The sequence below is a fragment of the Aspergillus brunneoviolaceus genome (genome assembly GCF_003184695.1).
Source record: "Aspergillus brunneoviolaceus CBS 621.78 unplaced genomic scaffold BO95scaffold_50, whole genome shotgun sequence".
NCBI classification, from domain to species: Eukaryota; Fungi; Ascomycota; class Eurotiomycetes; order Eurotiales; family Aspergillaceae; genus Aspergillus; species Aspergillus brunneoviolaceus.
The window spans coordinates 101,456-125,262 of record NW_020290780.1 but is presented as its reverse complement, the minus strand read 5'-3'; the positions used below and the strand labels follow the sequence as shown (position 1 = coordinate 125,262).

General features: G+C 52.8%; 8 protein-coding genes across 8 annotated transcripts; 5 read left to right on the top strand and 3 right to left on the bottom strand.

Annotated features, from left to right (window-relative positions):
- Positions 1 to 55: 55 nt before the first annotated feature.
- BO95DRAFT_433629 (uncharacterized protein) lies at positions 56 to 2,551 on the top strand (the record flags this gene model as incomplete). Its single annotated transcript, XM_025585104.1, has 4 exons — positions 56 to 64; positions 235 to 391; positions 488 to 599; positions 718 to 2,551. 4 exons carry the CDS (start codon positions 56 to 58, stop codon positions 2,549 to 2,551), a joined length of 2,112 nt encoding a protein of 703 aa, XP_025440346.1.
- A 91-nt stretch (positions 2,552 to 2,642) lies between these two features.
- On the top strand, positions 2,643 to 3,184 carry BO95DRAFT_199536 (uncharacterized protein). The gene is made up of 2 exons (XM_025581025.1): positions 2,643 to 2,746; positions 2,826 to 3,184. The coding sequence occupies exons 1-2, from the start codon at positions 2,733 to 2,735 to the stop codon at positions 3,079 to 3,081; spliced, it is 270 nt and encodes an 89-aa protein (XP_025440345.1). The 5' UTR covers positions 2,643 to 2,732; the 3' UTR covers positions 3,082 to 3,184.
- Positions 3,185 to 4,474: 1,290 nt separating this feature from the next.
- On the bottom strand, positions 4,475 to 6,835 carry yap1 (putative bZIP transcription factor AP-1/Yap1). Its single transcript, XM_025581024.1, has 3 exons — positions 5,974 to 6,835; positions 4,717 to 5,909; positions 4,475 to 4,665 (listed from the first exon to the last, which is right to left on the bottom strand). The coding sequence occupies exons 1-3, from the start codon at positions 6,454 to 6,456 to the stop codon at positions 4,515 to 4,517; spliced, it is 1,827 nt and encodes a 608-aa protein (XP_025440344.1). The 5' UTR covers positions 6,457 to 6,835; the 3' UTR covers positions 4,475 to 4,514.
- A 1,908-nt stretch (positions 6,836 to 8,743) lies between these two features.
- On the top strand, positions 8,744 to 10,049 carry BO95DRAFT_444778 (uncharacterized protein). The gene is made up of 3 exons (XM_025586962.1): positions 8,744 to 8,856; positions 8,907 to 9,648; positions 9,708 to 10,049. The coding sequence occupies exons 1-3, from the start codon at positions 8,806 to 8,808 to the stop codon at positions 9,794 to 9,796; spliced, it is 882 nt and encodes a 293-aa protein (XP_025440343.1). The 5' UTR covers positions 8,744 to 8,805; the 3' UTR covers positions 9,797 to 10,049.
- Positions 10,050 to 11,158: 1,109 nt separating this feature from the next.
- BO95DRAFT_465544 (uncharacterized protein) lies at positions 11,159 to 12,569 on the top strand (the record flags this gene model as incomplete). The annotated part of the gene is made up of 3 exons (XM_025589144.1): positions 11,159 to 12,116; positions 12,198 to 12,323; positions 12,391 to 12,569. 3 exons carry the CDS (start codon positions 11,159 to 11,161, stop codon positions 12,567 to 12,569), a joined length of 1,263 nt encoding a protein of 420 aa, XP_025440342.1.
- Positions 12,570 to 14,235: 1,666 nt separating this feature from the next.
- BO95DRAFT_199450 (putative C6 transcription factor) lies at positions 14,236 to 17,554 on the bottom strand. The gene is made up of 2 exons (XM_025581023.1): positions 15,838 to 17,554; positions 14,236 to 15,788 (listed from the first exon to the last, which is right to left on the bottom strand). Exons 1-2 carry the CDS (start codon positions 17,211 to 17,213, stop codon positions 14,243 to 14,245), a joined length of 2,922 nt encoding a protein of 973 aa, XP_025440341.1. The 5' UTR covers positions 17,214 to 17,554; the 3' UTR covers positions 14,236 to 14,242.
- Positions 17,555 to 19,170: 1,616 nt separating this feature from the next.
- On the bottom strand, positions 19,171 to 19,830 carry BO95DRAFT_444776 (uncharacterized protein). The gene has a single exon (XM_025586961.1). It carries the CDS (start codon positions 19,560 to 19,562, stop codon positions 19,311 to 19,313), a length of 252 nt encoding a protein of 83 aa, XP_025440340.1. The 5' UTR covers positions 19,563 to 19,830; the 3' UTR covers positions 19,171 to 19,310.
- A 2,191-nt stretch (positions 19,831 to 22,021) lies between these two features.
- BO95DRAFT_199401 (uncharacterized protein) lies at positions 22,022 to 22,965 on the top strand. The gene is made up of 3 exons (XM_025581022.1): positions 22,022 to 22,472; positions 22,540 to 22,624; positions 22,694 to 22,965. Exons 1-3 carry the CDS (start codon positions 22,226 to 22,228, stop codon positions 22,794 to 22,796), a joined length of 435 nt encoding a protein of 144 aa, XP_025440339.1. The 5' UTR covers positions 22,022 to 22,225; the 3' UTR covers positions 22,797 to 22,965.
- Positions 22,966 to 23,807: the final 842 nt, after the last annotated feature.

Genomic DNA, 23,807 nt, shown 5'->3' with positions numbered 1-23,807 from the left:
ATTTCCTCACCCTTGATTCTCCGTCGCCCCCCTCCCCGTCATTAGATTCTCCCCCATGGCTTCTGTACGTCTTGCCTGATCGCCTCTTCAGCTTAGCTGCTCATGCTCAACGTCATGGCTGCTTCCTCCCCTCTATCCCTTTTCTCCATCCATGCGTTTGGCGATCCTCCGCACGCGCTCGCTTGAGGTATAGCTTTTGCAGCTCACTGACTGATCTTCGACCTCTCTCTCTAGCCCCGTCCTCCTCACAACTTTGGTCCTCAAGGCTATCCGCTTCCCAACGGCGCTGTCACTTCTGGCCCTGTCCCCGGCGCCACCCCTCTTCTCCCCAACAATGGCCGCGTCTTGCAAAATGGTCCCGTCAGAGTCCTGTGTATCGCTGATGTTCGAGGTATGTGCCCCGGATAGACCTCCGATGGGTCGGTCGCACCCAGAAAACACGATCGCTGATTTGGAGGAACTTTGTTTTGCTTTTTCCGTGACGTAGGAAATCTCAAGTCTCTGAATGAACTGGCTAGACAGGCCCGTGCGGACCACATTATCCACACTGGTGACTTTGGTTTCTACGATGATACCTCGCTGGAGCGCATTGCGGATAAGTGAGTGATTCCGGGTGCTTCAATGGAGTGTCTTCGTTCGTCTTGAATGCCGGCCTCGATGCATGCAACACATGTGATCGGATCGGTTCCCACTGACCGATTGGGCTATCAACTTTAGGACTTTGAAGCACGTGGCCCAATACTCACCTTTGCTACCGGAGAATGTGAAGCGGACGATCGCCCAGACCCCTCCCCAGCAGTCGATCAAGCAACGATTCACCCCCGACCAGCTTCCCCTTTCAGAACTCTCCATGCTGCTGGACAAGCGGCTGACTCTCGATGTTCCGGTGTACACGGTCTGGGGCGCCTGTGAAGATGTCCGCGTGTTGGAGAAGTTCCGCTCGGGGGAGTACAAGGTCAACAACCTGCACATCATCGATGAGGCCAACTCGCGACTGCTAGACATCGGTGGCGTCAAGCTGCGTCTGTTGGGTCTGGGTGGTGCTGTCGTGATGCACAAGCTATTCGACAATGGCGAGGGCAAGACTACGATTGCGGGCGGTCAAGGTACTATGTGGACGACCCTCTTGCAAATGGGCGAGTTGATCGACACGGCCAACCGTGTGTATGACCCGTCTGAGACCCGCGTTTTCGTCACGCATGCCTCTCCCGCCCGTGAGGGCATGCTGAATCAACTATCCGTCACCCTCAAAGCCGACTTCTCCATCTCCGCCGGTCTGCACTTCCGCTACGGCTCGTCTTACAATGAGTTTTCCGTCAACCCCTCGCTGGATCACTACCGCGGCAAGCTGGCTGCTTCCAAGGCATCATTCAACGACGTATGGGAGACTGTCCGTGGAGAGGTTGAGACGGCTATTTCCCAGAACGAGGCCCAGAAGACTCTGCTGGACAACGCTCTGGAGGTGGTCAACCGGATGCCTACTGTTGCTAACGGCGGCAATCCCTTTGGTGGGCCTGCTGCTCCCGGCAACGCGGCCGGCCAGGTGGACGAGAGTGCGTTCAAGAACATGTGGAATTTCAACTTGGCGGATGCGGCTTTCGGCTTCCTCGTGCTAGAGATTGAGGCCGGCCGCATTGCGACCGAAATGCGCGCGCAGGGTTTCAACTTCGCTCACCGCACTGGAAAGCCCCAACCTGTGGCCCCTGCCCAAGCTGCCCCCGTCCCTGCTGCTGGTGCTCCCGCCAGTGTCGCCTCTCCCCGCATTCCCGGTGCTACTCCTCAGTTCGGTCAGGTGCAGCCAGTTTCTGGACGTCCTGGTGCCCCGGCACAGCAACCCCCTCAGCCCACCCAGGCCAAGGCCTCTGCCACCGCCCCCGCCCGCACCTCTCCGGCTCCCGTGATCCCCAAGCCTGCTACTCCCCAGCCTCCTAGCGCTCCTGCCGGTCAGCCCTCCGTGGCCTCCCCCGAGAGAGCCGCTGCCACCGAGCCCAACGGCACCGCTCAGCCTGAAAAGCCGTCTGAGTCTCCCCTGCCTAAGCCCGAGAAGAAGGCAAGCAACGGTCTCTTCGTCTCCAACGTCGACAACGAGCAAGCCGTGCGCGATCTCTTCCCCGAGGAAGACCGGGCCAAGATGGTACGAGTGGAGAAGTGGGGAAAGTTCAACCACGTTGTGACCTTTGCGACTGTTGAAGAGGCCAAGGCCGCGCTGGAGCGCCAGCCCGCGGACCACAAAAAGCCCAGCCCACCTGGTCAGCCCCGCAAGCCCAACATCAAGTTCTTCGAGGATCGCGGCAGCCACCGTGGCAATGCCGGCACATGGCAGAGCAGCAACCGCGGCGGTGCCAGCTCCTCTCAGCGCGGATACCAGAGCGGTGGTGCCAGCGACAGTGAGACCAACCGGGGCCGTGGATTTGGCGGACGAGGCCGGGGCCGGGGCGATCGAGGCGGTCGCGGCGGCCGCGGCGGTCGTGGTGGCTTCAACAAGGGTGGCCCGTCCGAGTCTTCGGCTGGGGATAACAAGCCTGTTGCCGCAGCTGGGGGTGACGCTTGAGGTGTAATTGTCGTCGCATCTATTGATTTCATCTCGCCTTCTCCGTCGTCTTCCTCATTCCGTGTCGAAAGCTTTTTCTAACCTTTTTTTTTCTATCCGTGCTCCTTACCTCTCTTCCTTACTCTCTCATCATGCCTCATCTGTCTCTAGCATCCGTCCTACCCTGAAATCATCACCCACCATGTTCCCTACGAATCTTGCACGGTCTTCGCTTGATACTTTAATCTTCTTTGTGCAGGATATTTCTTATCTGCAAAAATGATGTCCTCTTTTCTCTTCCCTTATCTACTTTTTCCACTACCCTTTTTTTCCATTACCTCTTTGAGCGAGATGCGTTTGAATCTTCATTGATTTTTTTTCTCTCGTTCTTCCTTCTTTTTCCATGTAGACATTTACCGTGCAACGATGGTAGGATTGTTCCACTAATAGATCAGTCTATGTCCGGTCCGTCTCAAATCGAGATTCTGGCAAACCATCGGGAGCTAAGGAGTTTATGTTATTCGTTGGTACAGAAGCCACGGTTGGGGTAAAAGATATGGGGAGCAGCTCCACCGGTCGTGCGGGCGAGGCAAGAGGAGGATGTCAAGATACGGAAACTATGTGTGGGTGGATGAGAGAAGGATTCTCCTGAGATTAGGAAGAGACGAGGGGAGAGGGCACTATGGAAACCCAAAAAATAGGGGGTGGGAAAGAAGAAGAGATTTCGAGTCGAGAAAGGAGAGAGAGCTGAGCGGTCATGTTTTTCTTTAACTTATTTCTTTTTCTTTTTTTTTTTTTGTACTTTAAATTTCTCTGTTTTCTCTATCGGGAGACGTTACCCAATATCGATACCCTAGTAACTTCATTTTGGGTCTTGGATTTATTCATGGATTGGTGTAGTGCTGAGTAAATGCAGGGCTAGGGATGTGGCATATATTTATGTTGCTTACCACATAGTTCGTAGTTTTAGGCTCTTTGCTGGGCGGATTTGCTGGTTTTGGTGATAGAATATATTTGGTATTCTTGGGCGAGAGAGGCCTTGGTGCAAACCTCGAAACTCGAAGAACAGGGAACGCACTGCATCTACAGCTGAGATCGCGATTACTCAACCCGTGACTATAGGTAGAGATGTAATGGATTTCATAGCACTGGCTCTGATTACTGATATAAAATGATATAAAGAGCGACGGAACAGACGTGAAAGACAAAACACCAACAGGATTGAAACCCAAAGCTCGAACCCATCAATTTCCCCCCTAGCCGCCTACCTCTTATTAACGCAGAACGCAGATGCGCCGCAGTGCCTGATAATCAATCCAATCCATTCCCAGTGTTGATGAAAAAAAGACCCCCGACGTCCGGCAAGAACAAGATACCTAATCAAGAAGCGCTGATTCAGTGTTTGTGTGAGTGCAAGCAGAACAAAGAGAGGAAGGAGTTTCTTTCTCGATCCAAGTGAAAAGCAAGCAAATCGAGCACATCGAGCACATTGAGAGTTCGAGGAATCAGGTACAGAATTCAGACTCCAAAAGCGATGGTGGTGATGTACAATATCTCCCCGCAAGCTCCAGGGGATACGGAGATTAACAATGAATTAACAGAAGCACGCCTCCCGTGATCATGTCAGTGTGCAGAGAGATGAATAACAATGACAGAATAGAGAAAGAGGAAGTAGGCAATGAGTGTGGATGGTATATTGTAGTATGTGTGTACATAATTTGTCGGAGAAAACAATAGAATATAGAGCTGGTTAAATTATACCGGCTGAATTTGGTCTTCGTTCACATATTGTGGGCTGGCTCTTCAGAATGAAGAGCTCCCGTGATCCAAAATGTTTTCCCTGGGGTCATAACGACATCAATAGCGGTAGTATGGTGATTGTATTTAAAAGGGTGGGTATCTGAAACGCATAACGATGGTGTCGGAATCGGTAGCGACGGCGTTGGAAGTTCCTTGTCGATAGATCGATGGTGATTTGTATGAACTACTTGGCACGTCCCATGATGTCTTCGACATCTTGCTGATTGACGACCACGCCGCCCTCTGAACACCGAGCCTTCATGCGCAGCTCTGAGCAGAGGTTGTCGACATCGAGTTCGCCATTGCGGAATTTCTCCATGGATTGCAGGCGATCCCTAGACTGTGTTAGTATACCTTGATTCATGTCACGCGATAAAAGAACGTACCATATCTTGGTGCAACTCATCATCTGTGTCTTGTCTTCCCCAGGAACCACCTCATCTTCGTCCAGCTTGCTGTCGATCTCGTCAATCAGACTCCTCTTAGGCTGTTGCTGTTGCTGTTGCTGTTGCTGTTGCTGTTGCTGCTGTTGACCGGCCAATTCGCTGAAGTTGTGCGAAGGACTACCCAAATCCGGCAACGGGAATGCATCGTCGAAGAAAGTGCCAAAGTCTTGTGACAATATTGCGTCTTGTGGTTCGCGCCAATCTCCGAACAATACCGGGTCAAATTGCCCACCATTCTGCTGAGCCAGGATCTCAAGAGCGGGCTCGGGAGCAGTTTCTGCCGAACCCTGCTCAGGTTGACTGGGCGTGTTCGCAACGCTGACACTGCTGTGCCTAACCGCCGGGATAGGATTTTTGATATTGCCACAAGCCATACCGAGCTGTGCGCAAAAGGACTCCTCGCCGTTGATTCCATTATAAGTACAGTTACTGTGGTCAGCGTGGTGCTTGATTGCGGGCGAGTTGACAGATGGTTCAGGAGAGGTGCCGCTGGAAGAGAGGAACTGGCTTTGGTGAGAGTCGGACGAGGAAGACGGAGAATCAGAATTTGAAACATCTTGTACAGAAGGTGCGTGCTGAGTATTGTGGGTCATTGGAAGCTTGGGCGTAGTACTCTTGGAACCCAAGCGTTCACCGTTAGACTGTGACATAGGGCTAGGCGTATTCGTCGCAGATCCATTGGTCTTGATTCCATTCAATGAGTCTCGACTCAGAACACCAGGGACACGGGACTCGCTTCGTGAATTGACGTCGTTCTTGAGCTTGTTGTTCTGTTGGTTCTTGCCCCATTGACCATTGTTGAAGATATGAGCACCTGGAAGGTCGCCAAATTTGGGGAAGTCGAACATGAAATCATTGTTCTGAAGACCAGTGTAATTTCCCTTGGAGTAGGCTCCAGGGATAGCGTTCATAGCCGAGAGCCCGTTTGTGCTGGTAACCCATGAAAGACGTTTCCGGTACTCTTTGAGTTCAACCTGCAGACGCTCAATCTGGGCGCGAAGCAAACCATTTTCCTGGTTCGCATCATCCGATGCCTTTTGCAATTCATCCACCTTTGTTTCAAGATCCTTCAAATGCTTCTCCTTACGCTCACGGAATGCCCGTTGAGCTGCGCGATTCTGTGCTTTACGCTTCTATAAAGGAATTAGTACAGGGATGGAAGGGTAGATTACTACGAACGGCGCAGACAAAACGTACCGAGGTGGGTTCCGAAGTCAATGGCTTTCTTCCCGGCTTCTTGGCTGTCTTGTCATCACTCTCCCTTCGTTTCTTGCCAGCGCCTTCATTTTCTTCGGCAGGGCCGTCCATGTCCTTTCTCTTCTCGCCTGCTTCATGTTCGTCCGGCAGAGAAAGTCCTTCGGGCAAATCACCGATCAAATTCTCCGTACCTTGAAAGTCAAAGTCAAGCTCTGGATTGAAGTCGAGGAAAGGACTTTCGTCATCACCATAGCCCAAGGTACCGGAGTTGGGTTGGGTGATGTCAAACCCAGGCGATACATTGTAACTGCTCGAGGATGCATTACCGGGGGGGGAGTCTGGCTCTGAAGCTGATCTCTTGATTTGGTTGTTGGCTTGCTGTTTGGGCGGAGGATTGTTGGAAGAAAGCGCGGCCAGAAGAAGGTCTTGCTGGTCGGGGGAGAGGTACAAGCTGTGTTGATAGAGGGAGTTGTAGTCGGCCATTGTGAAAGGAGGATACGGGTGGTGCTGGAAGGACGCGTTTTCGAAGCGAGAATATGATTAGGCTAACTGGAAAGAATCGGTGATCTGATAGCTACGCTATAGCGTCTCGTATACGAAGCTGATAGGATCAAGTGTCTTGTCAAGAATTTCGATTCGACTGTTCGTTGAGCTATCAGGGCCGGGCTTCCCGCCCGTTCGTTGTATCGATGTTGACCCCAGAGGCTAAATGGGGTGATCGACGTGGCTCCTGAATGATAGGACCCGGAAGAGGAATGAGAGACTCGTTTATGGTAAAGAGGCCGATATCACCGAAGCTGAACTCTGCGAAGACTTGTTCGAGAGGTATTAATGATCAAGGTAATTGAAGTGATGCAGAAGTCCTCAGTGGAAGAGCCTTGCTGGGATTTTGAGAGGTAAGAAAGGATCAGGGACGTTCTTGACCAGGAGCCGTATCGAAGCAACTAGCAAGCGAGTGCACAAGCCGCAACAAAGGCTGACGAATGGCCGAAGGTACCACCGGGGTTGGGGATAGGTCAGGAGGAGAAGAGGGGCTCGGAGAAAGTGTGGAATAAGGAAAGAAAATGATGATGCAAGCCGGTGGACTGACAATGAAAGGATGGAAGATGGAAGAGAAGCGTAGAGGGAAGGAGGGGGGTGGGGGGTGGGTGGGCGAGGCAGGCGAAAGGACACTAAGGCGAAGACGGTTTCAGGATCATGGGGGAATGATTCGCTGCCTGGATCGCTGGAGGACTTAAGGACCTAAGACAAGAAAGGCGTAGTTCGGGGAACTGAAGGGGAAGTGGTGTGAGTCTGCAAGTTGAGGGAATACTGAGTAAATTGGATAAATTGGATGAAAGAAGAAAGATGATGGAATGGAGAGGGCGGAGGGACGGAGATTGAGGAGGGGGGCGAGTCGCTGCCTAAGGCGGCAGAGGGCGGTGAACCTATCTGTGGATGGTCATTGGTGCACAGCAAAAGCGGGGGAGGCACTTCAACCAATAAAGGTAAAGTGCCTAAAAACCCTTGAGAAGGTCTCGCCTGCTTATAAATCGAGGCTGACGATCCTTTGAGTCTTTTTTTTCTCTCTTCGCCCATTCTCTTCCACGTTGATTGATTGGTTTCACTCATTCAGCACTGATATGAAGAAACTGCCTATCGGGGATACACGCGGCTTCCTCCGTGCTTACTACCGTTGCACCGTTGCACTCAACCATCCCCTAGTTACTGCAAAGTGCAAACCACGCCCTAAGTTTCCAACTAGACAATCTATTTGGTTTAACAAGAGTGACTCATCTCGCGCCACAACAAAATTCCCCGTGATGAATGCTGCTACGGACCGTATTTGTACAATCGCGGAATGTATGTATCTGCGTCTTCCGATTATCGGGGCTCTCGTACCACTCGGGTGCCTCGGATCGCACATTCTTCTATGGAGATGAATCAATGAGGCTCTGTTACGGTGGACCATTTCGAGAAACGCCGAGGGCAGCGAGCAGCGATCGTAAATACTCATAGACCAAAAAGAGGTCAAGTTGAGGCAGCTGGGAAGCTCAAATCTCATCTCGCCGGAACTGCTCATCTCGGTCCAGTGCCACCCGGACAACCGGGGTAAACCGTGGGGATGGAGGAAACAGGCTCTCCTAAGTTCACCATCCATGGGTTGATCGATAAAACCCCAGGCACGAGGGAGGAAGCGCGGGTTGGCGTTATGCGAGGTATAGCAAAAACGCCATCTTCCAGCGACTAGACCCATCCTGCATTATCACTTTCGCCGTAGAAGATGGTGTTGAATGATTGGAGTTATTGGCGGATCCATCTTGACCCTGCAGGAGCCAATTACCCTCCCCATCGGTTTGCAAAGGTCCCGAAAATGAATGACGTGAGGATCGACTACCGATGGAACGGACGCCAACTAAGCCTCGACCCGTAGTGGGTTGATTGCTCAGATGGAGTCTGGCGTTTGTGCATGGCCGCAATGGCCCCGATGAAGTAGTACATAGGAGGGAACCGGCCAGGATGGTGTTGACCGTCACGACATGACCTCGTGTTTCTGCATTCATTGACGTGTGCAGTCTGTCAGCGATAAGCAGCATGAACGAGTCCACGTTTACTGTCGGACTCAGCCGACCTTCCGCTTCAACCATGTGGCGGTGTAGTTAGAAGTCACGTGAGTGATTAGCCACAGTGGGGCTCCGCCACGCTATCTTATCCCAACGCGACTTCTTATCTGCAACTTCGCGATTCAGCCCAGCCTGTCTTGGTTTGACCATCAATAGACCGCCTCTCCTCATACTTTTTCTCTTGTCCATACCCTCTTTCTCCAGACTCATATCAACGTTCTTCAGAAATATGTCGGAAATAGCAGCCCTGGAGGCTGAGGTCAAGGAGTTCAAGCTTCAGGTACGACCGCCGCATTTTTACCACCCTCCACTGGATCTGACCATCATCAGCTTGAAACCGTCCAATCGAGTTTGCAGGTAGACCCAGACAACACAGAATTGCAAAGTCTCAAAACTGAGCTGGAAGAACTTATAAATCTTACCGAAACATCCATCGCCGAACTGAAACCGCCAGCGCCACCAGCAGTACCCCAATCAGCCGCGGCGAAGGACAAAGGAGCGAAGGACAGTTACAGCACACAGAGCAACTATCGCAAACCGACCGCTGAACAGCCCGATGAACCGGCACCATCCTACCAGTCGTCCTTCTCCGTCAACGAAAACGTTCTTGCGCGCTGGGTATCGGGCGATAACTCGTTCTATCCCGCGCGCATCACCTCCATCACCGGCTCCTCGAGCAACCCCGTCTACCTCGTTTCGTTCAAGTCGTACGGGACGGTGGAATCTCTGACTTCCAAGGACATTCGGCCAATCTCCAGCAATGACTCGCGTAAGCGCAAGGCTGATGCAGGCTCAGGCAATTCTTCTTCCCAATCACCGGCACCCCAGCCATCCCACTCGAGCGTGATTTCTGCGGCGGCGGACATCAACCCTGCGTTGGCCAACCAGGCGCGTCAAGAGCCGACCAAGGTGAGCGAGGGATCCGCACGGCCTACCAAGGCCGCCCGCAAGGTGAAGGCCAACAAGGAGCTGGAGGCGGGCAAGATGAAGTGGAAGGATTTTGCCAGCAAAGGGAAACTCGGACGCAAGAAGGAGAGCATGTTTCGAACAGGAGACGGATTGAATGCTCGAGGTATGCTCTTCTCCCACTTCCTACAATGTGGAGTGCGTTTCAATGACTGACTCGGGCAGTGGGCTTTACGGGGTCCGGCCAACAGATGCGCAAAGATCCGACGCGATCGCGACACGTCTACCAGCAAGGCGAGGAAGAAGGATACTAGTTCTCTGAGTGTTGATCGATGGGATACATCCCGCCGTTACCTCGTGTCCTCTACCATGTATCACATCGCTAACGGGCTATGGTGACAGATCTAGTGCAAGTCGATCCTGTCGCAGGAGCGGGGGAGCGATTGTCGATGTCCACACTTGATGTGGTAGGATACCAAAATTATTGATAACGAAGGACTTTCTCTTTGTAATTTATTCCATTCTTATTCTATTTATTATGACTGCCATGAGATGGACTTTTTCACGTCTTGCGCCTAAAGCACAGGACAGCCGTTGCTATGCTTCTGGTATTGCACGCAACCTAATCAATGCAGCTCAATGTGCCTCCACGTATATAGTAGGAACGAAGCATTCGAGAGAAGATGGACAACGAAGTGCTAGGAGCCTGATAATCGTCGTCGGGGCGATGCCTAGTGTACAGTGCACACAACCCTTGATTTCACGATCTACCAAGGCCTTGAAGGCTGCAGGTAATGCTGTGGCTCCTCACCTGACCGTTGTCTTCAGCACATGAACCTGCTCAAGGCGGCTTTTAGGAGGCTAGAATTATTGGAGGGACAATTCTAGCGTGGTTCACAACCCGCACAGTCAGAGGCAGAAATCCGCATCGCATTCACAAGCACCCAGCACCGCCACACTCTCAATCACTTTGCTTGCAAAATGAGCAATGAACTCTTATCATCTCTTGAAGCGTTGGCGTGTCACTTTAACCCTTAATCCCACTGTGACTGTCTCAGACGCCTCCCACATGGTATCTACCTCTCCTAGGGTCGACAGTCCTACGAAAGTGCAACATGGCCGTTGATAGTCGCAAAGATCGTTCAGGCTCTCTAGATCTCACCGTTATTTGCAGACTATCTTTTACTTGCTCCTATGACCAAGAGAATGTGTGTTTTGTGGATCAAATTCAGGACTCAGACTGCTTGGTGCAGGCGCCAACAAGCCACAGTGTGGCACAGTTAGGAAGTTGCATTGCGTTCACCAACACATAACCATGTCTAGCAGTCAGCAGCGCAGCCTTGTAGTGTTTGTGCGCCAGCCTTGAGCCTTGCAGGCTTTCACTTCACTTAGCTTTGGGAAGACACCCATACCAATGGATGGTCTTTCAAGTATAGCCCCCGCAGGCAACACTTGCGCCATGTGCCATAACAGGGTTCAACTACTGTTGCCTTGTCCTTTGAGTTCAATCGATGTTCCAAGAAGAAAGGATAGAAGGTCAAGGGGAAGAAACTTATAAAAGCCAGACTGATGTCGCGGAAACTTCCTTCTCCTACTTCCACTCCAGTGCACAGTCTGAGGATCATCCAAGTTATCCAGCATCGACCGATCAAGATCACCCACGCTCATCCGCAAACATGACTGTCGAAACCATCATTGAGTCCTTTCAAGACTTCAACATCAATCCGCAATTCCAACCTCTCTGCTTCAACCCTCCAGCCGACCTCAAAGCAACTTGCAGCTCTCTCTCAGAGACCCCAACCTATCTCTTTCGCGTGGCATCAGCGAAGACTAGCGCCCAAACGAGCAGCACATGGGTCCGTCCCAAGAGCACCCTCCCTCACGGGGAAGACATCTTCTCCAACCTGAATGAAGGCAAGAAACGAGACCGCATCGCCGCCCTTCTGAATGACCATCTCTGGTGGAAGGAGCCCCCCAACGACCCCTTCGTTTCATGGACCAGTTCCCTGCTCTTTGCGCTACAGTACATCTACTTCCGCCGCTGGAGCTACCGCGACGGTTCGCCTCTGGACGAAATCAACCTCTACGTGATCGACACCACCAAGTTCCCTCGCGGAACTTTCATCCGTGACCTGGATTTGCTCAATGCCTTCCTCGAGAATGATCCGAACCCACAAGGTGACAGTCTGGCAAAGCTGAAGGAATTCCGCGATGCGAAACTCTACTTTGGTGAATATTTGTCGCAGGGCGCGCTGCAGATCGAGAGCAGATGCCAGGTGATCAATGCGCAGTCCCTCTGTGAGGGTAACCGGCTCCGGCGCATCCAGCCCGCATTCGCGGATATCCAGCTCCCCCAGCAGAGACCGCTATGGGCGAACGAGGTCCTTCGCCTGCGCCGGGTGTTGGCGACACGCAGACAGACTCACCCTGCCGTACCGCATGATTGCATGCAGGCGCTCCGCGAAATTGTGGGCTTATTCGAGAACCCAGCCTGGAGACTTCCCATGGCGGTATACTTCGCAGCGCTGATGGGGGATCTGACTGAGACGGCCACAGCAAGTACCTCAACAATACCCATCGGGGTATCCGCTGCTGCATTGCTCGAAGAATTGCGATCATATTATGAATCTTCCGGTTCGCCTCCTCCTCCTCCTTCTTCTGGAGCTTTGCCCTTTGAGTACGGACAACGGATGGCTGACTATAATCGTGCTTTAGATATCGGTCTCGATTGCGACCAGCTCAAAACGAAGATCATCGCCCCCGCAGCGATGCCCGAATTGATCCAGACCGAGACGATCTTTCGCCGTGTCCACAAAGACTACACTCTGAGGAAGGCACTTGGTCAGTTTACTCTCTTAGATGATATTTTGTCTTTTAAGTATAGATAATCGTCTAACCGAGAGACCAGATACCCTAGGCAAAGCTAGGTCATTCCTCGGAAGACTCGGGGGCATAGCAGCCACCGTCTCGGCGGTCGACCCAGACCGAACAGCCACGAAAGAGATCCTCTCGGAGGTGAACACGATAATCAAGGACTCGAGGTTGATAGTCTGCCTGGATGCGTTCCCACTGCGGTTATCTAGTTAATACGTCCCCTCCAGAAGGGCTGGTGAAGTGTTTCAAGATTGAACGTCCAGATCAACCCGCAATTTAGCGAGAGCTTATCGGGGGAGGGGGGGGGGGTTGGTCACTGGGGCTATCACTGAAGCAGTTCTCCGGTGTGTACGCTACGGCCCACGGTTGTCCCCGATCAGCTGTCTGTCCATTGAGTTTTCAATCAGCAGCTCGGGTTTGGCAGGTTTCTTGGACTCCACTATGCATGCATGTCTGCGCCTTGTTGGTTAACTTAGTTTGCTTGGGGGTTCCATCATATTGATTTAAGGTTCTGGGGGACACGTTAGAGTTGCGATCCGTTGGTGTGGGAATTGAAGCTTGTTTTGACTTCTCATCCTCGTCCTTGTTCTCAAGTTATCGTAGTCACAGGGTCCTATGATTTCTGCTGAAAAACAGCACAGTCTGCCGTTTTCACAGCGTTGCGTACTGTACCTCCAAGAAGTCTAGTCTCGCAGGTCCTTCAAAACCCAGACGGTGTCTCGAGCTCATGGATACAATTCCTCCCCACGATTCTCTCCGATCGGATTCTGAGGCGAACAGTTCACCGGTTTATTAGCACTCAAGAGGACCGATCTCTTCTAGCCATGCAAGACCATGGACCACCGATACACGAAATCCGGCCATTTCGTCAGCGCAAAAAGGGGAGGAAGTGGGAGAGTAAGGCCTGGAGGTTTCGATGCACCCTTGCGCTTGCCGGCGCAATTCAACCCAATAACTCTTTCCTTGGGAGTAAGCATGGTGGTCACTTATGAGCCTGGCTCGAAGATAAAGCAAGCCTCCGAGTGATACGTTACGTGTATCTGCTTCCGGATCCTGAACTTGCGCTGTATGGTTGGCTGTGCTGCACCTGCCATGGATACCGTACAATTCCAAGGGGGGAAATCAATTGAAAGGTCTAGGATGTTCTCTGCTGGAGTGGCTTCAACAGACAAGATGGTCCGACAGTAACTGCCTCGTACGTGTGTTGATGGTGGGCTGTTGGGTACCCTCCTCAGAGTCCTCACGCCCTGCGCCACGCTGTGGCGTCCCTACAACAATTCCGCCATTGAGACAGTCCGAGCGACACGCTAGTTTGCCAGCGGCATCTCGTGTCCTTCTTTCCTCTACAAGCTAGGTGCATCGTAAGAACAAACAAGAAGATACAAATGATCAAGGTAATCGTCATAGATTGCTGGAACTGATATGCCTCCGGTCCATCCAAAATACGATAAACCCCCGAACCGAACCGGACGCCACGCTCGTCAAAATCAACTTGCATGAAAACCCCTTGTCAAGCCATTTCATTCCCATCAGTGTCGTGTCACTCCACAGACAACATTTGCGCCATTGCAAATTCCAATGCTGCTGAAACCAGGAACCAGAAAGAAGACAGAAACAAGAAATGCGACCTGCAGATCCCTCTGATGGGTTTACCCCAAGAGGTTTTCAACCCTCAAATAAATATCGCGTCAATCCCAAAGCATTGCGTGGTCTCGTCAGTCCGCCGAAGCGCGCATACATAATCATACAGCACAGCAGCCGCGCATATAGCGTAATAATACAGCCCAAAAAATGCTCCATCGTGGGGAAAAACAAAAAAAAAGAAACATCGAAATCGAAAGACAAAGGAAAAAGAAACGAACAAGGCTTATAATCAATCAATGAATTCAGCGGGCAAACTCGGTCCACACGGTGGTGAGCCACCCAGTCGGAGTACTCTCTGGAGAAACTGTGGCTGGTAGTTGATCATACTCGCACCCCTCTAGAAAAGCAAGTACATCGTCTCCACCCAAGCTCGTTGACCACAAGCTATTAGTGTTAACAACTTCCAGTCCATCCACGGTCACTGGCGGGGAGGCGCCAGGGTGGCCGACTGAGCCAGGAGGGGGCAACAATGGCAATCCATGTGATGACGCTGCCGCATTGATCGGAGGAAGTGATTGAGAATAAGGAGGAGGTGGCTGAGTGCGATTGAGCCAGGAATTCAACGGCTGCAGGCGGTTGGAAGCTGCTCCTGGACCATTGTACTGCGAAGACGCCGGGGTCGATGTAGATGGCGGAACGCCGTATGGTCCAGGCGGTCCCAGCGAAGGAAGGTTGGGGGACGACGAATTATACAACGGCCCATCCGGATGGTGTTGCAAAGACGGGAGAGAGTAAGGGGATTGAGATTGCAAGGAGCGATTAGGTGGCAATGGAAGACTAGGCCGACGTTCGCCGTCGGGTCCGGGCAGCGGCATACCAGGGCTGTTGATAGGGACCCAAGACTCACGTCTGCCCCCCGCGCCATCTAAGGGAGGCTCTCCAGTGTCTCCAGTCTCGCTGCGGACAGCATTACTGCCTGCATCGCTAAGGATCGTAGCCCGTTCACTCGCAGCAGCAAGACCGTCATCGTCGGCGCCACTCTCTGGAAGTTGGTCTTCGATAATACCAAAATCAAGGAACAACTTCTCCAGAAGCTTGAACTCCTCAAGACCGCCGCCCGATCCGCCCTCACGTACAGGGCGAATTCCATTGGCGTGAGCATCGGCCGGGTCAGCCGGGTCCGATTTGCGCGATTGCCGCCGAAAGTCACGTTTGACCTTGGAGAAGTACGTGTGCAACCGATTCAAAGTGCGGAACCAGCCACGCGCCATCTTGAGGCGAGGTCGCATCTCACGCAGGACATCAAGTGCTTTCCGGGCTTGCGCTTGTCCCTGCGTGTTTCGATCGCTCATATTCTTCGAGGCCAGTACCCCATCTGGGTCCATGTGCGGAAAATGAGCAGCGTAAATCCCGATGAAGACGGCATTGTACACTGCGAACCCCACGAGAGGGTTTTCTACCAGCACTCCTCGATCCTGGCAAGTCACGACCAGGTCCATCATTTGTCGGGCCGCGCTGAACAACACCCGAGCACTTTCACGCCAGAACCCATCAGCAAGGCCGGCCTTTTCCATTGGAAAGAGCGGCTCATCCAACGGTCCGACAGGTTCGGTGCATCGTACCGGGAGGAAGGGGATGTAAGCACGGTGAAGAACAATCACCGACAGGAAGTGGACCACATGCATGACAGTGTAAGGAGCGAGAGTGTTATTCTTGTACATGATGTGGGTGTCGGTGTTGCGAGGAGAGTACTGAAGGTTGCGGGACAACCCATCCTGGAATTCGCTCAGCATTGCTCGAAGCTTCGAAAAGCGTGACTCAGGGTGCCACGGAGGCCATTGCTCAGTTCTACTCACGGTCAGAATAAATCGTGCTAAGGGAATGAGCGCAGACATACCTTCTCCCCCCAGCACACGACCATTTGGCGATGCTGCCCCAGATGCGAATTATACGGATAATTCGACTGTGGACGGACTCTTCAGCACCGACTTCCCAGCGATCGATCTCATCCTCACTCGAGTCTTTCCGACGGGAGATAGGAGACCACGCTTTTGCATCTCCCGGACCAGCACTCGGCATTCGGTCGTCTCCCAAGCCTCCTAAGCTTTGTCGAATGCTGGGAATCTGAACTCCCTGAGCACCGAAACTTGTGGGGCGACGCACTGCGGGCTCACTCAAGCGTGACGTTCGAACACGTTCTCCAAAAGCAAAGGCGTTATCACTGGGGAGCTGGATGGCGAGCTCCTTGACGCGAATCATGCGAGGGCGGTACTTGCCACTGCTCAGACACCGGTCGAGGATGAAACAGGCCCAAAAGGTACGACGTTTCGTCTCTTGGGCGATGACATCGTCGGAAGTTTGTTCCCGTTGCTCGACAGGACGCCTGGGGAGCCCGAATAGGTCGGCTTCCGTTTTGAGAACGGGAGATCGAGGCCCCTCACGAAACGGCATCTCATTCTCCAGCTCAAAGGGCAGACCCATCGCTTGAGAAAGCCGAATAGCCATCCCCACGTATAGCCAAGCACTCCTCCCACGACACATTCCCCATTCATGCAAAGCCAGCATCAGCAAGGCTTGTACGCGCGTCAAATCGGGCACTGCCAGACTAGCACCATCAACGCCGGCCAGCCGGCTGCGCAACGCTGTCGCATAATATTCGGAGGCAACTAGAGGATTGGAGGGGTTTCCAAGGGACGATGGAGAGTGGTATGCGACAAGTTGAGGGTGAAAACGTGCCGTAAGAGCGAGTACACCGAGGGGAATGAGCGGGTTGAGATCTGATTTAGTCGCAGGAGGACTTTGCGCGGGATCGCGTGTCGCATCGGCGTTGTTCGGAGGAGAGGGGTTAGAGGAATTGGAGGAAAGCTGACGCGCTTGGCCGATAAAAGATGCGGGATGTACGAAGGGTAGCATAGTCGCGAAGTGGGATTGGAAAAGATCGAAGACGGCATCCCAAACTTTGTTGGTCAGGATTGATGCATCAAGCACATCGGCACCAATCCTGGACGCATCTTTAGCAGCTGTAGAAGAGAGACCAACGGTCTTGCGCGAGCGTTGTCGCTTGGGGCTGTCCCAATCGCCGTTGCGCTCCTCGCCCTCCGCCAGGGCGGCAAGGTCCCGTTTCGCGGCACCACCGCCCATGCCGATTGCGGGGGCGGGATATACACATTCTCGGCCAGAGGACTCACACGCGCGACAAGTTGTGTCAATGCCAGCGTTCACACATTTGATCTTGCTCCGCCGACAGCGAGCACAGGCAATACTAGAGCGCATTGTGATGAAAAGGGTGGGCACGAGAGACGGGCAAGCCGTCTCTCTGATAAGATACGAAGGAAGGAAAGGACGGAGGGGGCAACGATGGTGGGAAAGAAGGGTTGGAGGAAGAGGAGGGACGACAGCCCCAAGGACTGCAGGCACCAAGAGCGAAGAGGTAGCAGTAGTGGTGGTTTGTGTCTCCGCAGGTCGTTACAGTTCCCGTCCGCCGTATTTCTCCGGTCAATTTTCCCCGGGATTCCGAGCCAGACGCCAGACGGTCTGGGTTGCAAGGGGGGACAACAGCGATGCCCGGTCTTTTCACGGGCTGTTGTTCGTTGTTCGCTGTCAGTACCACAACCCGGTTTTTGAGGGGGGGGGAGAGGGGGTAGAGCTTTGAGGATCCACTGAGGAGGTCCGTGACGAAGCGTGCACTTACAGATCTTTTGAAGGATGTTTATTGGCGTAGGATCTTTGCGTTCTGATGCCGGTAGCACGCAAGGGGAGTCAGGTCTGAAGCCGGGAAGTAGTCGGTCAGTTAGGAAATAGGTGTGGGAGTAGAGGCTGGCGACAGCGATATTGCGATGTTCTCAACCAACGCAGCAAGATGGTAGCAGAAGGGAAGGTGTAGGAAAGGAAGGCGAAAAAAAGAAAAAGAGAGGAAAAAAATCAAAGAAGTCCAGTTGGAGTGGAGAGGGCGTGGGATGAGTACAAAAAGGAAGAGAGTGGCCGTAGGTAGTAGACGGCCGGGGAACGGGAAAAATGGAACCGAATGCGATAGGCGCGAGAATTCGGGCACACGAGAAATTAAATTAAACCCCCGATGTAAGCAAAGTGTGCGACTGGGGGAGAGAAGGTGGAGGAGGGGGGGAAGAGTGGAGGAGATGGAAAAAAGGAAGAATCCAGATGGAGTCTGGTCGGGTAAGAAAGGGAGAGTTCGGCGAGGCTAGTGTGGGTGTGGGGGAGAGAATGTAAGGATGAGAGGAAGTGTGGATGGATGGGGGTGGTTAATTAGGAGGGAAAGAAGAGGATGGGGAGGGAAAAGACAACAGACGCATAGAGTAATGGGCAAGTAAAGAAAAATCCCTTCACAAAAAATCATGGATATGATTAAAAAAAAGATTCGAAAAGAAAAAAAAGAAAGGGAAGTCACATAAAAAGCATAATGATAAAAAAGAAAATAATAATAATAATAATAATAATAATTTGCAAAGCGCTAATAACAATGAAGAGAACAAGCAAAGCAGGCAGGCAAGCAAGCAAATCGCCAGACTAACCGTAAAGACGGAATACGCGGAGTGTGGGGGAGAGCCCGACTCTCTTCTCGCCCAGGGTCGGGGCTCCGGTCCGGCAACGCGCGCGTGGGTTGCGCAGGGGACAATGTCTGGCAACCTCAACTCGGGTAGATTAGGGAAGGGGAAGCTTGACGATAGATGGAGAAATTATGATTCAAGAAGCCCGGGGGAAGGAAGGGAAGGGAAGGGAAGGGAGAGGGGACTAAGAGCAGTATTAGTCCCAAAATGGCTTCTATTCAAGGCGGACTGGCCCCATCTGACGATGATGATGATGATGATGATATAGACGAAGAAGAAGTTGAAGAAAAGAGAAGCTGAGAAGTCCGGCCGAGGGTTGAACAGCGTCAAGGGAATCCCAACCAGGCAAGGCGCCATCCGCATTTGCGGAGGCCCGACAAGATTTAGTCCGGAGCGGGTCTAGTGCGGCCTGAGGATGCAAGGACGCGACCGAGCGGCCGGAGAGAATGAGAGTGTGGAGCAAGATTCCGAGTGCCGAGATGGGAAAAGACTCAGGTGAATAATGAATTTCCTGGAGAGAGAAGTTGAAGATTCTGACCACGATATGTTGGACTGGCTATCTTAATAGATAGAACTCTACCTGTAATAAAACGGAAATAATAGAAACAATTGAAAGTACATCCTTCATTCTCTCTGCAATGGCGGTTGAAAACAAACAATAATGAAAAAAATCAATTTATGAGTACAGTACTTCGTACATAAGAAACAAAGCCCAGCAGCACCACCCGTGAATCAGGGAAGAGTCCCGAGTCGAGTCGGGTAAATTACCTACCCTCCTAGACAACTTGCTGGTTGGGTCACGGCGTCACGCTGGGTAATAATACACGGACTCGGGTGCCAGTTGGCGGCGACAGCCGATGTTGCTTCGGTATGTTGGCTGGGCCATGCCGTCTGGTGTTCCTCCACTATTCAGGTACTGTACGCCCGTACAATCAATCACCCATACCCCCCATGAGATCAGAAGGGGGAGTGTAGTGGTGGGAGAACCTTGAACAGGAGGGAAAAAGAGGGGAAGAGAAGCGAGATGGATCACAAAGATCATCAGGGAAAGACTCATTTTGTCGTCATTATTGAGTCTCACATACTGATTGATCATTTACACCCAGGCCAACTCCTGACTCCTGATCTGATCTGATCTGGTCTCTGGTCTGGTCTGGTCTGGTCTGGTACCGACCGACCGACCGAAGGACTGAGAGACAGAGAGACAGACAGGATGCCGGTTAGCAGCAGCTGTGTGTGGAACGTCACTTGACCGCCATCTGGCCCATTCCATTACCTAACTTGACCTTTCCCCAGCCCTGCTCCCGGCTTATTGTCGTCGATCAATGTCAGTCCCCGAGCAGTGACTGATCAAGTACTCCGTGGAGGTGGATCAATCAGGGTTGTTATGGCAAGTGTCGAAGACAATTATTGAAACGAGGGTCTCTCTAATTGCTACAATAACACCTCAGGAGACGATTAGTCGAGTTGGGGGAACGGGGGTACCCAGAAGACGTTGACACTCACCCCCCTTCTTCCCCCAGTGAAAACCGTTACAAAGAATCCGGGGATTGCATGACGCGAACCCCCAAAAAGACAATACCGCCGACCCGGCCACCGCGAACCCATCATCCCTCCCTTTAATCAATCCCTCTGTTCCATGTCTACATGACTACACGACTCGACACATTAACATATCCAGCCCCGACCTCCACAACAATCCAACCATCCAACCACTCTTACTCGGGCACACGGCCTGATCGCTTGGATGCTGCCACTGCCGCCAGTCACAGCCCACCGACTAACCCAGCCACAATACCCCGGAATGCAAGTCTAAACTCAACCCCAACCCCAGAACAGCAAGTGACACGGGTCAATCCCCGGTTAAGCCAAACGGGACGGCGAAGGGTAGGCGACGGAGGAATAAGAACGACAAGGAGGGGCAAAAAGTAACGGCAACTGAATCTCAGCCGACCATAATTCGTGATAAACCTCGGGTATCGACGCATCTGACGGGCGAGCCAAGACGCCCAGGGCTGACATAGCCAGACGGCTTCGCATTTCTCGTTTTCGTGCCCCAGATCTCAGTCCTCTCGTCGCGGAGGGTATTCTCTTGTCGGATGTCTCTTTTCCCACCTCCCCTGCATCGGATCTCCCCGCGGGGGAGAAGAGCGAGATGAGATCACGATCAGCCCGGGCTCCCTTCGCTAGGCGCCCGCGGTCACTGGCCGGACACCCTATGCAGCACAGAGTTGTCTCATCTGCTTTCCCCCCTCCTCTTCCTCCTCCTTTCCCTGCTGCTGCTGCTGCTTCTGCTGCTTCTTTCTTGGACCGGACTGAATGAAGAGAGGAAGATCGTATATCATCCCTGACGGGATTGGTTGCCGGCAGGGATATGGTACCCGATCGACAGAGTCCCGAGGAATCCTACTCGCTGACATTCAAGCCTCAAAAGGCCTGTGCAGCTCGGTGGTGGTCATGGACCCCAATTGGTTATGCACCCCCAGTCCATTCTTGAAAAAATGTTACCATTGTCATCACAGGCTGGTTGATAGGTACGGTAGGTAGGTACCTACCCTAGTACCTCCACCTAGTACCTAGTATGCTGCACTTCCCATTTGGGCGAGTCAGCTCATTGTACTGTAGTTACCTCAGTTAGTACTAAGTCTGTACATTACGTATGATGATTGATCCTAAGCCGACCGATCGGAGCCAACCCGGCAAGTCCCCGCGCCCATTTAACCGGTTATCCCGTGGCCGCTCAATCGGGCCAACCGGGGATGCTGATTGGTCTCCACCGCCACCCGAGGCATCAAGCGAACCGACCCCGCAATCACGGAGAAAGGCTGAGGAGCAACTTGTTGGAACAATGGAAATTATTCATTAGTCATGTCCTCATGCCCTGAATGGGGGCAGCCAACGCGCGACTGGTGACTGCACAAGACAAACCCCCATTCCCCCAACCCCCCCCCCCCCCCCCCCCCCCCCCCCCCCCCCCCCCCCCCCAAAATTTACCCCCTCCGGAGGTCGACCGATGTGACGACGGAGAGACACTAAGACTGAGGAAGGAAGGTCCCTTCTGCCACTAAGCCACCACCTGCCCACCTGCTGATGTTCTTTCTGCTTGCAGTAAGTTCATCCGCCGCCTGTTAAGCCGCCGGGGTTGCTGGCTCGGGAGTCTGACGACGGGACCTTACCATGGGTGGGATGAGGAGACGCTGGTCGGCAAACCAGCAAGCAACAACAATTATTCCTAGCCCTGGGAACAGGTTGTCTTCGGCACACCATCACATGCACCTCTGAAATACGGAGAACAACGAGTCTGGTCTGCATGCCAGTGACCCGAGGATCATCATCCCGACCCCTCCTCTCAGACAGACGGTTAGACTAGACAGCCACAATTCTTTTCTCTTTCAGACCAGGGGAAAGAGGTTTTCATCACAGTGACCACACGGGAAGTGTGAAAAATCGAGAAAGTACCAACCACAAAAAGAAAAAAAAAATCCCCAACGATCCCATGACCTGGCCCCAAGACAAATCCAGCCAAGCCATGCCCAGCCAACCACCACGCGACCCCCTCTCCACTCCGCCCAGTCCTTTGAGAGTCTTACAACTTCACCAAAGTGACTCCAAGGCAATGAAACCTATTGAAGCCCTCTTTCTATCCCGCTTTCGTCATAGCTCGGCTCTTCTCCCCAGGTGTCTTCCCCCCCGAATCGGCCAGGCCCGCCAGTGCGGTCAATGAACGGTCGACCATTCGTTGGCCTGTCCATGCCACGAGTTGCACTAATCCGAACAAGGCTAGCTGCCTCCCGACGGAGCACCTCCAGAGTGGCAGAGCCTGGAGCTCGACTACCTTTTCCAGGCCTGAGGCATCCCCGATTCTTCTCCGGTTGCTTCGGGGAAAGAAAAAGGTGGGGAGCGTTTGTCTGGTGGGCACAACTCTTTTCCGGGGCCGCATTTTATCCATCAATTCCCTCACTTACGGGTAATTACAGATGCTGAACTGACAGCTCGTCAATTTTACTTGCTTACCATGCTTACCATGCTGCTAGGTGCCGCCCAGGCCTTCCGCAATCTAGTCGTTGCAATGGTTGCACCTTATCTGGCTTGCACCATCTTGTCTCGGATTCACCAGATGCACGTGGGTTGCGCTCAACCCTAATTGTTTGCCGGGGTTGTATGGAGCGCTAATCCATCCTACTACAGTCCAGCAACCGGATACTTGTCCGGTTGGTTCCTTCACGGTCTCCTTGTACTAGCAGGTGACTTTGTGCCTTTCTTCGCTCTCTCACCGATAAGTCCTAGATAGGCCCGGCCAGTATATGCTATCTTACCACCAAACGATTCGCTAAGATCGTTCGTCCCGCGTCGACCCCCTGAACATTGTAGCAACGGCTATGGGTTTTTTTTCGTTCCCGTCAGAATTGCACCCAGATTACACGATTCTGAGCGAACGCTCGGTTCCTAGAAAGCGGTCAAAGAGCCTAGCTGCCTACTAGGTAGTAAGCTGGAGTAAAGCTCATCCAGATGCCGGGCTGTCCCGAACTCAGCCGAACCAGAATAAGAAGCCTTTGGAGTCTCGATCTGCGTCTGAGAGACTGGACCTGATCCCGCCATTCAGCGGCTTTTTCTTAGTAACAGCCTGTCATGCGGACAGAGGATCTTAGGCGAGAACCCTCCCCAGCGGGCCTCGCCTGTGGTGGCTTAAATTGGCAGGCGACGGACACAGCCTGGAGATTCGGAACTTTGGGGTCCTTGGGTTCCGACATAGGTTCAACTTTCCTACCGGATAAAGCAAGCCGATTTGTTTACGAGTGCAATGCGATCGATGGAGTTAGTATCGCGGAATACGCTAGGGGGTGTGGAAACCCGTTCAAAAGGATGTGTGGCAAATCGATGCGGAGGACGAGCAATGGAGCAGCCGGACCCCAGACTCTGACATGTCACGTATCACCGTGTTCCCCCATTCCGTCCCCCTCAGATCAAGTCGGTTATGCTTTCGCGTTCCCCTCTCACCCTTCTCCTCCTCTTCCCGCCGCCGTGAGGAGCCCGGTTAACCGGGGAAGAGTGGTGGTGTTTACACGGGGATAAATAAGTCCGTAGTTCGGATGATCGTAACCTGGCTCAAAGATAACGGAGGGATGGGGGTATGGTTGACAAAGGTACAGGAGATGTAGACTCTGACTCTGTTCTAACACCAGAACATGTAGGAACATTGCACTCAGTCGAAGAATGCGGCTTTCAAGGTGGTGGGAAGCCCCTCCAAGTGACTTGTGAAGATGGCAGAGCTCACTCCCGATACCACCGCCCCGGGATTTTC

Excerpts from the sequence above, each read along its gene's own strand:
- BO95DRAFT_199450 (XM_025581023.1), bottom strand. The coding sequence starts at position 17,213 with ATGCGCTCTAGTATTGCCTGTGCTCGCTGTCGGCGGAGCAAGATCAAA. Across the intron at positions 15,789-15,837 it reads TCGTGTGCTGGGGGGAGAAG|AACTGAGCAATGGCCTCCGT; the intron begins GTATGTCTGCGC and ends GACCGTGAGTAG.
- BO95DRAFT_199401 (XM_025581022.1), top strand. The coding sequence starts at position 22,226 with ATGAACGGTCGACCATTCGTTGGCCTGTCCATGCCACGAGTTGCACTA. Across the intron at positions 22,473-22,539 it reads ATCAATTCCCTCACTTACGG|GTGCCGCCCAGGCCTTCCGC; the intron begins GTAATTACAGAT and ends CCATGCTGCTAG. Across the intron at positions 22,625-22,693 it reads TTGTCTCGGATTCACCAGAT|TCCAGCAACCGGATACTTGT; the intron begins GCACGTGGGTTG and ends ATCCTACTACAG.
- yap1 (XM_025581024.1), bottom strand. The coding sequence starts at position 6,456 with ATGGCCGACTACAACTCCCTCTATCAACACAGCTTGTACCTCTCCCCC. Across the intron at positions 5,910-5,973 it reads TGACTTCGGAACCCACCTCG|AAGCGTAAAGCACAGAATCG; the intron begins GTACGTTTTGTC and ends ATTCCTTTATAG. Across the intron at positions 4,666-4,716 it reads ATGAGTTGCACCAAGATATG|GGATCGCCTGCAATCCATGG; the intron begins GTACGTTCTTTT and ends AACACAGTCTAG.
- BO95DRAFT_444776 (XM_025586961.1), bottom strand. The coding sequence starts at position 19,562 with ATGAGTCTTTCCCTGATGATCTTTGTGATCCATCTCGCTTCTCTTCCC.
- BO95DRAFT_444778 (XM_025586962.1), top strand. The coding sequence starts at position 8,806 with ATGTCGGAAATAGCAGCCCTGGAGGCTGAGGTCAAGGAGTTCAAGCTT. Across the intron at positions 8,857-8,906 it reads TCAAGGAGTTCAAGCTTCAG|CTTGAAACCGTCCAATCGAG; the intron begins GTACGACCGCCG and ends GACCATCATCAG. Across the intron at positions 9,649-9,707 it reads AGACGGATTGAATGCTCGAG|TGGGCTTTACGGGGTCCGGC; the intron begins GTATGCTCTTCT and ends TGACTCGGGCAG.